The sequence below is a fragment of the Nicotiana tomentosiformis genome, chromosome 9 (genome assembly GCF_000390325.3).
Source record: "Nicotiana tomentosiformis chromosome 9, ASM39032v3, whole genome shotgun sequence".
In the NCBI taxonomy this organism is placed as follows: domain Eukaryota; kingdom Viridiplantae; phylum Streptophyta; class Magnoliopsida; order Solanales; family Solanaceae; genus Nicotiana; species Nicotiana tomentosiformis.
In genome coordinates this window covers 86,382-99,277 of record NC_090820.1, presented here as the reverse complement: position 1 = coordinate 99,277, position 12,896 = coordinate 86,382, and the positions used below count along the sequence as shown (strand labels likewise).

Sequence of the window (12,896 nt, the reverse complement as noted above, 5' to 3'; positions counted from 1 at the left end):
ATTAATTTAGAATCCACTAACTCAAAAGAATTAGAATACTGAACCCATAAATTTCAAATCCTAGCTCCGGCCCGAACAAAAGAAAATTATCTTCTTAAGTTTCTCCAACTTCATACCAAAGAAAGAACAGAAAGGAATTAACACTTTCTCCTTTTCTTCTCTAATCATTGCTTGAACTTATCACTGCGAAACAGCCTATTTATAATGCAGCTTCAACCTCAAATAACATCAGAATACTTCCACTATGAACTATCAAGTCATCATTTTATCCAGGCATTAGAACATATAATTAAGCATCAACAGTCATATATAACTTTAAATATATTGTCAAATTGAATGGGCAAACAAAGAACAAATAAGTACTTGTACCTGTGGAGGAGTCGGAAATAAGTGAGCAAACTCCTCGGAATATTTTCTGTTTTCATTTGAAATAAGCTAGTTAGCGCATTTAATTGTGATCTCATATTTGCCATCTCTTGCACCCATTGTGGAGGTGGAGCTCTAGCGCTAGATGAGCCCATATACGAACAACTATCTCGGCTTGATGTTTGCTTGAATACTACAGTTGGAACTACACCCATGCCTAAGCCTCTAACACGGCTAGGGTGCTCGGGACCGAAGACTACACCAAGCGCATCATTCGGTGAAATTTCTGCCGGAGTTTCTGATCTTTGTCTTCGAATTTCTTCAATTCTTTCCTACACGAGGGACAAAATATAATTACAAAAGGAGAATGCATTCTAATTGAGAACGTTACAAAAGAAGAATGCATTCTAATTCTAATTTAACACTATTGATGCTTAATTCTTTAACAATGTTATGATTAAACTTTTATTTGAGAATAACTCAAATAACGAGCCACATAATTACATATACTAATTGAGAATATCGTGAGTGTGAATATCATTAGATTATTTTTTTCTAAATTAGATAGTAAAAATTGTATCTTATTTCCATTGGTCTTCATGTCTTAAATTATCAGGCTTTTATTATTTTGCTTAATGAAAGTAATTTTGTATATACATGCAGGAGTAATCTTTTAAATTATAATATTTATGAACTTTCTTGATTAATTACTTTTAGGGATGTAAAATGTATAGCTTGATACATTTTTAAAGAAATTATAATTTTTTAATTGTTTGACAGTTAAGACGTTATAGTTGTATCTCATAGTAACTTTAACACTATTGTATTATTTATATAAACATACAAGATATTTTATTTTTTATGGGTTTATTTTTTTTAATTTCTTAACCTTTAATATACTTTTATTTGGTTTATTATGCGTCATTTATAAATTAAATTTTTTAAAGATAGACTGGGGTTACGCCTCGTCCCGTAGTAAAATGGCTTGCCTCACACACCCACCTTTAAAAATACTACCTGAACATAGAACACCTACTATGATGAAAATAAAGAAAATTCGCATGCTAAGTATTGCAATTATTTATATCCCTTTAAAATTTAAATTATCTCAAACAAAATAAAAAAAATCAAATATTTGTGTAGATAATTACAAAACTTGGATGTCTCTCCTGCAACTGTTGTTCATTGGATGTGTAGTTGTTATCTATGAATGAAGATATTATTTATGATTAATCTAAAGTATATTTTTCCGTTTATATTAGGCCTCGTCAACCCTATTTGTTCAGTGAGACTCACTAAGTACCTCATGAATTCAATTCTCTATATTGTTGTCTTCTTCTTTGGAGACAAGTATCGCTTGTGACGGCGAGACCAAATTGAATCAACGATCATTTCTTGCTTTTGTTGAGCCACACTTCAACTTTTGTGATGGCTCATTTTGCATTATTCTTTTGTTATCCAATATTGTGGTCCAACGTCAGTTAATTTTTTATTTTTTTGCACCTAAAAATTCACGATACTCACGTGGTTAGAAATTACGTTTAGTATTTATGGGTAGACATTTCGTATAAATCTATAAATAAAAAACCTACGAGGAAGAGATAGAATAGAAGTCGTTATTATTTTTTGCTAAAGATAGGGAGATGAATTAAAGAAATGCACAAAGACAATCAAAGAAAAACTAACGAGTAAGACATAGAGAAATAATGAAAAACCTTTCTTTTTATAGTTGAAGAGAGTGGGGAGAAAAAGATTACAAACTAGAAGGTATAGATACTGACGTAAATTGCATTAATTCGCAAAGTTTTAACTAAAATACGTAATTTGATTTAATTTTAAAGAAATAAGGTGGAAAAAATAACTAAAATTTTTCATGAGTTAATAATCGTTAACTTGTATCGAATTGCAACAAATTTTCAAACACCTGGAATTGATATATTTGTGGAGGTTATCAAAAACCTTCACAAAGAAACCGCCATAATAAGAATTTTTTTTGATGAGGTGGGAACAAACACCACTAATTGAACATATAGTGGGGTCTTTTACGACTCCCACATTTAAACAGCCACAATAAGAATTATTTTGTGGGGGTTGGCTCAAACGCCACAAAACAAACGTATAGTGAGAGTTTTTTATAACCCCATAAATAAACCGCCACAATTTACCAAATTTTTTGTAGTGATGCTATGATAACTTGCAAGTACTTTGCAACTGTTAAAAGCCAAGCTTCATTTGTTAGGAGAGATAAGTTAACAGTTAAATCTCCTTCATCAAATGCAATTCCAGATAAGATATTTTAGCCTCTAAAATAATTAAGTGTGGGAAATACTAATTAAGAGGGAAGAGAATTAATTGTAAAATATTCAAAAGGCTAGTGGCGGTTCGAACCGTCGTAAATTGAGAAATCACCGCGGTTCTAAAATATTAAATTATGGCGTCTTACTATATCGCCGTAATATGTTCTATTTTGCGGCGGTTCATTGAAGCTGCCGTAATATAATCGCCGCAATTACCTCTTTTTTGTACTGTCTAGTGAATGCAGCTTAAAAATCGCAATCTCTTGATGTGACTTATAAATTGCAATCTGACTTATAAATCGCAATCTAAGAATACAACTTATAAATTGCAATCTATAAATGCGACTTATAAATCAAGTTATTTAATGCGATTTATAAGTGCAATATCTGAATGCCTCTTGTATCGCAGTTGCTGAAGTTACTGGCAATACGCGAATGCGGGATTTAACCGCCGGTCAAAAATATTGGCAAAGGGCAAATGTGATTTATAATGGCTTCTGAGGACTGCAACTATAGGTTGTCTTGCTCCTTTATCAACGGTTTCTTTATTTCCATTAGCAAGCCTAATCTTTTCTTAGACATCTGTATAACAACATCCTTATATAACAATACTTCTCTATAAAAGTTAAGCTTTTTCCGAACCAATTTTCATATTATGTTATAATATACATTTTCTATAACAACACTTCGCTATAACAACAAAAAATATTCGAAACAAACAAAGTTGTTATAGAGAGGTTTGACTGCACCACAGTTTTAATACATTTATTGTCGCGTATCTTATTTTTCTTTTATTCTTGCTATGCAATTAAAGCTTTGATCTTAATAATTTTTTGCTAACTATTCTCTTTTCATTAAGTCGGCCCCAAGATTTCATTCCTTTTCTGTTTGTTTAGATATCAAGTCACCCATTGAAAAGATGCTTCTCCTAAATCCTTAGTCACCCATTGAAGTTTCCAATCCTTTTGCTTGGTAGGCGAAGAGTAAAATCTCAAGGGACATTTTTAATATTCAAAATGGTAAAAACAAAAAGGAAGGCCAATGAGTTTGGTATACTTCTAATTCTACTTGCACATACTTTTCTAATAGCTTTTTTGGATGGTTGTTATATATTGCATCGTATTGTATTGTTACTTTAAATACACTATTTGTTTTGAATTATTGTATCGTATCGTTAAATCCGTCTTTAAATAAAGACTAAAAGTGCAATATAACGACCAATTTGGTGTGGTCGTATCGTTACCTTATCTTTTTCTCTTATCCTGCCATTTATTATTATTATTATTAAATAATCTTATTTTATCATTTATCCTACCTTTTTATATAATAATTCTACCTCGTGTCATACTTTTTCTTTGTAATATAGCAAGTTTATTCATCATATTGCTGGTATGTGATATCATGAAATAACGACAAACGATACATCTATTCAAACATTGTATTCATCAAGCGATATGTAACGACAATCCAAACAAGCTGTAAGTATTGTCATTTTTCATTCATAATTCAAATCATAGCTTCAATTATGTTAAATATAAAAGTTAGTGTTGTTAGTCTCCTTTCTATCATTTTTCCTACCGATTTTCTCCATCCAAAGAGTATCCTTTCAACATCTCATTAATAGATGAATAGATGGGTGTTTTTGTATAGCCTTAAAAAAAACTTCATGAGGCTATAACTGCAAGTTTTCCCTGCTTGTAATCTGTATGAAGTAAAACTAAGTCCTCCCTTGTGAAAGCTTATCAAAATACAAGTCACATACATATACTTCTCTATCTCAGTTCAAGGGAACAACAGTCTTTTTTTCAACTTTTGATTAAGCATAACACTATATCTCTACTAACTTACATCAGACTTCTATGAACTCGTAAAACTAGTTTCAATTATACAATAGATAGGTGCATAACACAAAGAACCATGATCCTATTAATTAGACCATTCATTACCCTTTCTTGAACCTGTAATCTAATCATGTTAATGTGGTTGAGATTCAATCACCCTCCGCAGGAACCATTGCTTTTGGCCTCCTTCAACAGCTTCACCACTTCGAGCATTGTTGGTCGCTTCCATGGCTCATCGTTGGTGCATAACCTTGCAATGGAAAGAACGCGCAGCATTTGATCCTTCCATAATCCTGAACCAGAAAGAAATGGATCCAATGTTTCAATCTCCCTGCCATTCGCGACCATCCACCTCACCCAGCCAACAAGATTGCCTCCCTCGACATCAGCCTGTCCTGTCGGCGCCCTTCCTGTTACCAATTCCAACATCACCACTCCAAAGCTATATATGTCACCTTTGGTTGTAGCCATCATGGTCTGTCCATACTCGGGTGGAATGTATCCGAATGTGCCAGCAAGGATTGTGCTAACATGGCTCTCACATGCACTAATGATCCGAGCCAGGCCAAAGTCCGATACTCGTGGTTCAAAATTCCTGTCCAAGAGTATATTGCTCGACTTGATGTCTCTGTGAATGATGTGTGGAACAAAACCATGGTGTAGAAAGGCAAGTCCGCGAGCTGACCCGAGACAGATCTTGAAACGAGTTGGCCAATCAAGCGCCTCTACTGCATCTGCTTGGTTTCTAAACCAGAAATCAAGGCTTCCATTCTCCATGTATTCGTATATCAAGAACCTCTCATCAGCAAAGATACAATAGCCAAGCAATGGCACCAGATTTTCATGCTTTACTTTCCCAATTGTTTCCATTTCAGCAAAGAACTCGCGATCACCATGCACGTGACCTCCATTCAGCCTCTTGACAGCGATAGTCCGGCCTTCAGGCAGTTTAGCTCTGTATACAGTACCAAAGCCACCATCACCAATGATGTAACTCTTGCTGAAGTTCTCAGTTGCTGAGAGAATAGCTGTAGGGTTGATCCGTAACAAAGACTGCTCAAACGTTGCAATGTTGATACTCAAAGGCTCCTTTGGCTTCTTAATCAAAAGCTCATCAGTAGATGTGGGGTCACTTGTCTTCCCTAGTTTACCTTTACCTCTGTCAAGAATTACAGCTTCTTGTCTGAGCATTCTCCATCTGAGAACTCCAATGAGCACCACAAGTGAAACGAATGATGCACCAAAGGCGATAGCCAAGACAGATGCATGGCTTAGAAGTGGTGAAGATGCATAGTTTTCTTCCCTGGAAGGTAAAACAGGTTCACTTGGTATGCATTTTGTAGCTTTAGTGCAAGCATCAGGTGCTAGGCCAGTGAATTTGTTGCCGGAGAAATTGGTAAAAACAAGGCCTTCTAGATCACAAATACTACAAGGAAAGGACTTTTGAAAACTGTTGCTGGATAAATCAATATATGTGAGGGAAGCAAGAGCTGAAAGTGATGGCGGCAAGTTGCCTGTAATTGAGTTGCTATGGAGATCTAGTATGGAAAGGGAAGTCATATTAGAGAGAGAATCGTCAAGGGGACCCGAGAGTTGGTTGTTGCTAGCATTTAGGACCAACAAAGAGCTAGAGGATCTAACATCAAAAGACAACGAACCCGAGAAAGAATTCATGCTGATATCCAAATAGGTCAAACTTCTGACACTAAATACAGAAGGCGGCAATGGACCACTCAACAAGTTATTTGAAAGATCTAGCTTGACTAAACTTGGCATCATAGAGTCAAGATTATCAGGAATAGATCCACGTATCTGGTTATGAGAAAGTATGAGACCTTGTAGGCTTGTCATTGAGAACAATTGAGGGAACACTGGACCTGTAAAGTAATTGAAAGATAGATCAAGAAAAGTTAAATTACCAAGCAGAGAAATTTCACGAGGAACGCTCCCAGTGAGCTTATTTCCCTGAAGAAGTAGCTCCGTCACAACTATGCAATCCTTAATTGAGCGTGGGACGGACCCTGCTAATTCATTGTTGGACAAATCAAGCATGCCGTAATGCTGTGTGAACTCAGAGTCAGGTAAAGGCATGTTTTGGAAACCAGCACAAATCTCCTCAGGTATAGGACCAGTAAACTGATTGTCAGACAGTACCAAATTGTCTAGCAATTTCAACTTAGATATTGATCTGGGAATTTCACCTGAAAGACTGTTTGCACCAAGGTTTAAAGATACCAACTTTCTACATTCAAAAAGCTCAAGTGGAATACCTCCACTTAACTTGTTACCATGAAGAGAAAGATTGGTCAGATTCTTCAAATTACCAATGGTACGCGGTATGCTTCCTTCAAACAGATTATTATCAAGTTGCAATCTCTGAAGGGTTGAAGCTTTTGCAATACTCGCTGGAATTGAACCTTCAAGCATATTGTTGCTGAGTGAGATCCCCATTAAAGTTTTCGACTCCCATAGTTCATCTGGTAGCTTTCCAGAGAACTGGTTTTTCGATAGTTCAAGAGTAATGAGCTGAAGTTCCCCTAGATAAGCAGGCAATTTGCCCGAGAGGTTGTTTCCAGACAACACCAAATCCGTGAGTCTTGAACAGTTCTTGAAAGTACTTTGGATGTCACCAGTGAAATTGTTATCCGACAACTGCAGAATGGTCAATGACTTGGCACGACATATTTCTGAAGGCAACTCACCAGATAGCTTATTGTCACTGACATCAAGAACTGATAGCAAAGGCAGATTAAGTGGAGGTAGAGGTCCACTTAGTAAATTCTTTGGCACCATTATTGATTCCACTTGAGTCCAGTTGGAAATCCACATAGGCAGTGGACCTGATAAGTGGTTTGAATCAAGTACAAGCGACTTAAGTGAATCCAAACCAGAAAGTCCATCAGGTAATGCACCAGAAAATGAGTTAAAGGACAAATTTATTATCTTGAGCCTTTTGCAGTTCCCTAGCTCCGAAGGAATCATTCCAGACAATCCAGCATTTGGAGCAATAAGGTAAACTAGATTTTCTAACTTTCCAAAGCTTGAAGGAAGCTCTCCATCAAAATCATTCTGTGCTACATTCAAGTATGTCAAGTTGCTCAACGCAGAAATTTCTTCAGGAATACTTCCAATGAATTTGCAATTTTGGAGATCAAGCACCTCGAGCTGCTTCAGATGGCCAATTGTTTCAGGTATATGTCCAGTCAACATGTTTGATGAGAGATCAAGAATTCTAAGTTTACTTAGGTTTCCAATTTCTGGAAATATCAATCCAGTCAAGTTGTTTTGACGAGTATCGATATATAGAAGCTCCATCAAATTACCTAGACTGGAAGGTAGACTACCAGAGAAGAAATTTGAGCTGAGGTCAAGAGACTGCAACTTCTCCATGTTTCCAATCTCATCAGGAATATTTCCAGAAAATGAGTTGGCATGAACTGATAATTCCCTTAGCTCCTTTAGTTCACCAATTGTTGATGGCAAACTACCTGAAAAAACATTATCGTCGAGCACAAGATGTCTGAGGTTTCTCAGGTTAGATATAGTAAGAGGCAGCTGGCCAGTTAACCTGTTGTCGCTCAAGTCTAGTATCTCCAAATTCTCAAGAGTCCAAACATCCGGAGATATATAACCAGTGAAGGCACAATGGCTAAGGTTTAAGTGCTTGAGGGATCTGAATTTTCCAATGTTTCCAGGAAATGGTACATTTAGTGGTGAAACTCCACATGAAAAATCAATCCGGATAACATGTTCACCTTCACACTTTATGCCAGTCCAATTGCAAGGAGTAGTCTTTGTATCAAACCAAGTTGGAATAACATCCCTTTTCTGGACAAGAGAATTTCGGAGAGCCTTTAGTAACTCCATATCATGGACCAAATAGCTGCCAGTTGTGACTGGTTGGTGTGTAAAGCAGAGAAGGATGATCATTACTACACAAGCCTCCCATTTTGAACCTTTGTTTGTCATTCTTGAGCTACTTCAGGACAATATCTGATATCACTCTCAAAGAATCACTCTGCAAGTTGATCCAAAAACAAGATGAAACAAAGCCATATAAATAAAAGCAAATGTGCAGCATGATAGGATGACAAAAAGCTACACACAAACATACACATTAATTCATTTTTGTTTAGCAAAGTCATTGATGCTGCCATAAACTTGTCAACTTTGATGTGTTTGGACATGATTTACATAGAATCTTAAACTGGTACTTAAATCAGAGAAAAGAAACTAAATCTCTTCATATACAAAAATGGCAAGAGGGAACTCATTTAACATACCTTTTGACAGTTGAAACTGGAGTTAGATTGAACACCTTCAAGTTAAATGCACCTATAGTAAAGCAAAAACTTGTATAAGCTTCAAATCTATTCTTGTCATAATAGAACAAATCATATTGGATATTCTTTTATATTATGAAATGGTGTCAAGAATTGAAGAGAAACAAATATCCAAGATCAGTGTATTCTATAGTACCTGGAAAGTAGAAACAAAAGGCTTAAAGAAATTAAACATCGTGTTAACCATAATATTTATCCATCACAAAAAATTATAGTGAAGTTTCTTGTAAAGCTTAAGATAAGTTAATAAATTTAATTTGAGTATAAAAAAAATTTATTTTTCTCTTAAACTCCGTGTCGATCCAAACTATGTCACATAAATTGAAACGAAGGGAATAATAATACTTTGTACAAATTAAACACTAAAACTCTAAGGAGTCATTTGGTTGGGAAATAAGTTATCTCATGATTAATTATCACGGGATTAGTTATTACGAAATTGTTATCCCACCCTCCTATAGGGATTAAAATTAACACTATAATTGCAGGATAACTAATGCCGAAATAAGTTATATTGACAATTTTATCCCAACCAAATGTGTAACAAACTAATCTCAAATTTAATCTCGATGTTAATTATTCTTTATCGCATTAAAATTATAATTTTTGGGTAGAAGAACTGCATATGAAGCCAAGAAAAAGGCCAAAAAGCAAGGTCTAAAGTTATTACGAAAATGAACAGGTTCACAAAAAGACAAGTGTGAAAAATGAGGAATATCTGCTTGTTCTCTGAGTGTTAAAACTGTGGAGCAAAAGACTATCCATAAAAAAAGCTGAAACTTTATAGTATTAGACAACTAGGCATTGGGCTCAAGAAAGATCTGAACAACATTTTGATGATATGCATGTTATTCCCAATAAAATAAAAGCCATAAATATTTAAACCTTTCTCACACGCATTTAACTTACTAAAAATAGCAAAAACTGGTAGAACAAGCAAATGGGTTCCAAACAAAAAGAGAGAAAAAAAAGGACAACATTTATGAATTTACACGTTATGTGTGATTTAAAATTATTAAAATGGAACTCTCCCTTAACACATCTTAATGTCTTTACTTTCCAAATTAAAGTGAAGTACTTGTAGTTGATAGAAAATTGCCAAACATAGCACTTTATTTCAAAAATAAACAGAGATTTATTCATAAAAAGCTCATTTGTATGATGTATACACAAGAATAGTACTATGAAACAGGTCTAAACAACATGTCTAACCAAACAACAAAAACCCCACTTAACGAAAAAAGAGCTAAGAACTTATAATGGCAATGCAAATGATTTATTTTTTTTGAAAAAAAGAACATAAAATCAACAAAAAAAGACACCCATAAACAAAAAATGAGCTAAAAATTTAGGAAAGGCAATAAAAATGGAATTCTTGGAAATCAAGAACCTCAAAAAAAGCTACCTTTAGAGAAAGAAGAAGAAGAAGCTGTTCCGTACACTTAATTTGTGGGTGTTTTTGGAATTTCACAGATTCAAGAAAAAGCACACAAATTTAAAAAAGAAGAATATTGAAACTGATCAAGATACAACACACCCTAGGTAGCCAAAAAAATGAGCTAACAACAAATAGGAATCATGACAATGTGGAAATGAAGTTTTTGAAAGAAACAGCAAAAAAACGAAAACCCATAAACAAAAATGAGCTAAAAAAGGGGAATGTAAATATGCAGTTCTTGTAAATAAAAAAAAACTTTAAAAAACTACCTTTTTCAGACGGAGAAGAGTGATATTCAGTTCCATACACTTTTATGGGGCTGTTTTTTAAAACTTACAGACAAGAAAAGCAACAATAAATAAATAAAAACACAACCCCATAAACAAAAAATGAGTTAAAACTAGGAATGTAGTGCTAATAAAAATGCAGTTCTTGGAATCGAAAACAACTTAAAAAGAGCAACCTTTTTCAGAAGAACTGAAGAAGAGTGATATTCTGTTCCGTACACTTTATGTTTTTTTTTTCTTTTCAAAACTCACTCTCTCAACCAAATAGGTATGACAATATGATAATGGAGTTTTTAAGAAACAGCATAAATTTTTTAAGAAAACAACATCTCATAAACAAAAATGAGCTAAATAAATGGGATGTAGTAGTAATAAAATGCAGTTCTTGAAAAAAATCTAAAAACAAAGCTAGTACCTTTTTCAGAAGGAGAAGAAGAAGTTGGTGTGCATGATGATTGAAGAAGGGTTGAAATTCAGTTCCGTACACTTTTATGGGGCTGTTTTTTTGAAAACTTATTACACTGAAGAAAGAAAAGCAACAAAAGAAAAACTCTGAAACTGAAAATGAAATCTGTAATATTATCAGTAACAGCTGGTCAGGATTTTGATTCTTTTGTTCAGTACTGCTACTCATCAATGGTGTGTGTGTGTGTGTGTAGGTGCGAAAGGCGTGAGACTAAAAATGCTGTTATTTGCTTTTGTATTTCGGTTTCACATAATAATAAAGCATCCAAAAAAGTGTCTGCTGCTGATAAGGACGGTTACGTTCTGGAGCTGACCTCAGCTTAAAACAGAAAGGGGTCAGTTTTATTGGTCTTCTTTTTCCACTCATTTTCTCTCTCTCACTTGCAGTTATTTTGCTATGCATACACTTATTGTTATTATTATCATTTGTTTGGGAAGTAGCCAAGTAGGGAGAGGAGGAATGGAAATATACAAGTTTTTTCTTATCTTGTGTTTGGTTTTCCTTTAGAAATAAAGTTGGAAATAATTTAATTTTCTGTTCACCCACTTATTACTATTTATTAATATGGTCTAGACAATATTTGGCCAAAGTAGAAAAAAAAACGAATTTACGATCAAGGGACGTGGTGGATGGATAGAACTTCTCTCACCGTAATTATAGGCCTTGAGATAGAGTCTCGGGATTAATGGAGAAATTTCTGATACATAATGATCCCCTTTTAATGATTTATATGAGGCGAATTCGAATTAATTGAACAATGAATATTACTATATTAGACATAGGATGATAAGCCAAAAAAAAAAATGAAGTTAAAGACTGGAAAATACTAGTAGTATTTATTTGAGATAGCTTTGTTTGGAATATGTTGAAAGGAGAGGAAAATAATACTTTAGCATGAAAACTCAAGGAAGAAATAAGTTGATTCTTTCATTGTTTGGTTTGAGACAAAAAAATGAAGTGGAAATAAAAAAATTATATTGAAAGGATAAAAGTGTAAGAAGTTTGGAATTGTTTTTTTAAGGCTAATAACTCTTTGCATTCAATATTTGTAATTATCAACCATTGAAATCTTCAAAGATCAAACAGGAGTTTAATTATGATTAGCTGAGGCATGCCATGATTATTAATTTATTACTTAGATAACTGTAAGAATTAAGATTATGTTGATCTCATAAAAACTGTAACGGAATCAGATCATTAAACAAAAAGATTACTGTAATGGAATCATATCACAAAAGAACATAACATTTTTTCAGGCACAATTCGTAAAATTAACAGTATCAAGTCTCGACAATTATTAGAACAAAATATTTAAAATAAGGATTTTATTTTTAAGACTTCTTGCATTTTCCTTCTCTGATTAATATTCCTATCCAATTTCGAAGCCAAGAACTTTTACAAGGCGATTTTGTTTTTGGCAAGAGGGAAAACTCGCAACCCCTACCAGTGGCGGACGCACGTGATAGCAAGCGGGTTCAACTGAACCCGTTTTATCAAAAATAATACTGTGTATATGTATAAATTAGGATTAAAGCTGCGTAAATTTTGTATAAATATTTTATTTGAACCCACTTGACAACTACTATTTTACGACTAAAGTTATGTACTTCTAAGATTGAAACTGCTTGCACAAAATCCTGGGTCCGCCACTGGCCGCTGCAACCTCTGCCACAACCTCTGCCCTTCGGGTGAGCACTCTGTGGTGAGCATTTTGTGCGCACTGGATAAACCTCCCCCTATGTATATTACAACCTCGTTCTTCCATTTACTGCCCAATTTATGCTTTACAGTTGTTATGTGACTTGCCGGGGTGATTGGTTCGGGTCTGGTGAGGTTTTGGAATGAATTGGAACATTTA

At 34.5% G+C, this 12,896-nt stretch overlaps 1 protein-coding gene across 5 annotated transcripts; it reads right to left on the bottom strand.

The window, feature by feature from the left end:
* Window positions 1-4,408: 4,408 nt before the first annotated feature.
* On the bottom strand, window positions 4,409-11,250 carry LOC104095931 (leucine-rich repeat receptor protein kinase MSP1-like). Of its 5 annotated transcripts, none has more exons than XM_009602180.4 (3): window positions 10,988-11,250; window positions 8,788-8,839; window positions 4,409-8,522 (listed from the first exon to the last, which is right to left on the bottom strand). In XM_009602180.4, exon 3 carries the CDS (start codon window positions 8,471-8,473, stop codon window positions 4,658-4,660), a length of 3,816 nt encoding a protein of 1,271 aa, XP_009600475.1. In that variant the 5' UTR covers window positions 8,474-8,522; window positions 8,788-8,839; window positions 10,988-11,250; the 3' UTR covers window positions 4,409-4,657. The 5 variants fall into 5 exon arrangements, with proteins under 5 accessions (XP_009600475.1, XP_070042038.1, XP_009600477.1 ...); XM_070185937.1 differs by lacking the exon at window positions 10,988-11,250 and adding an exon at window positions 10,555-10,716; XM_009602182.4 differs by lacking the exon at window positions 8,788-8,839.
* Window positions 11,251-12,896: the final 1,646 nt, after the last annotated feature.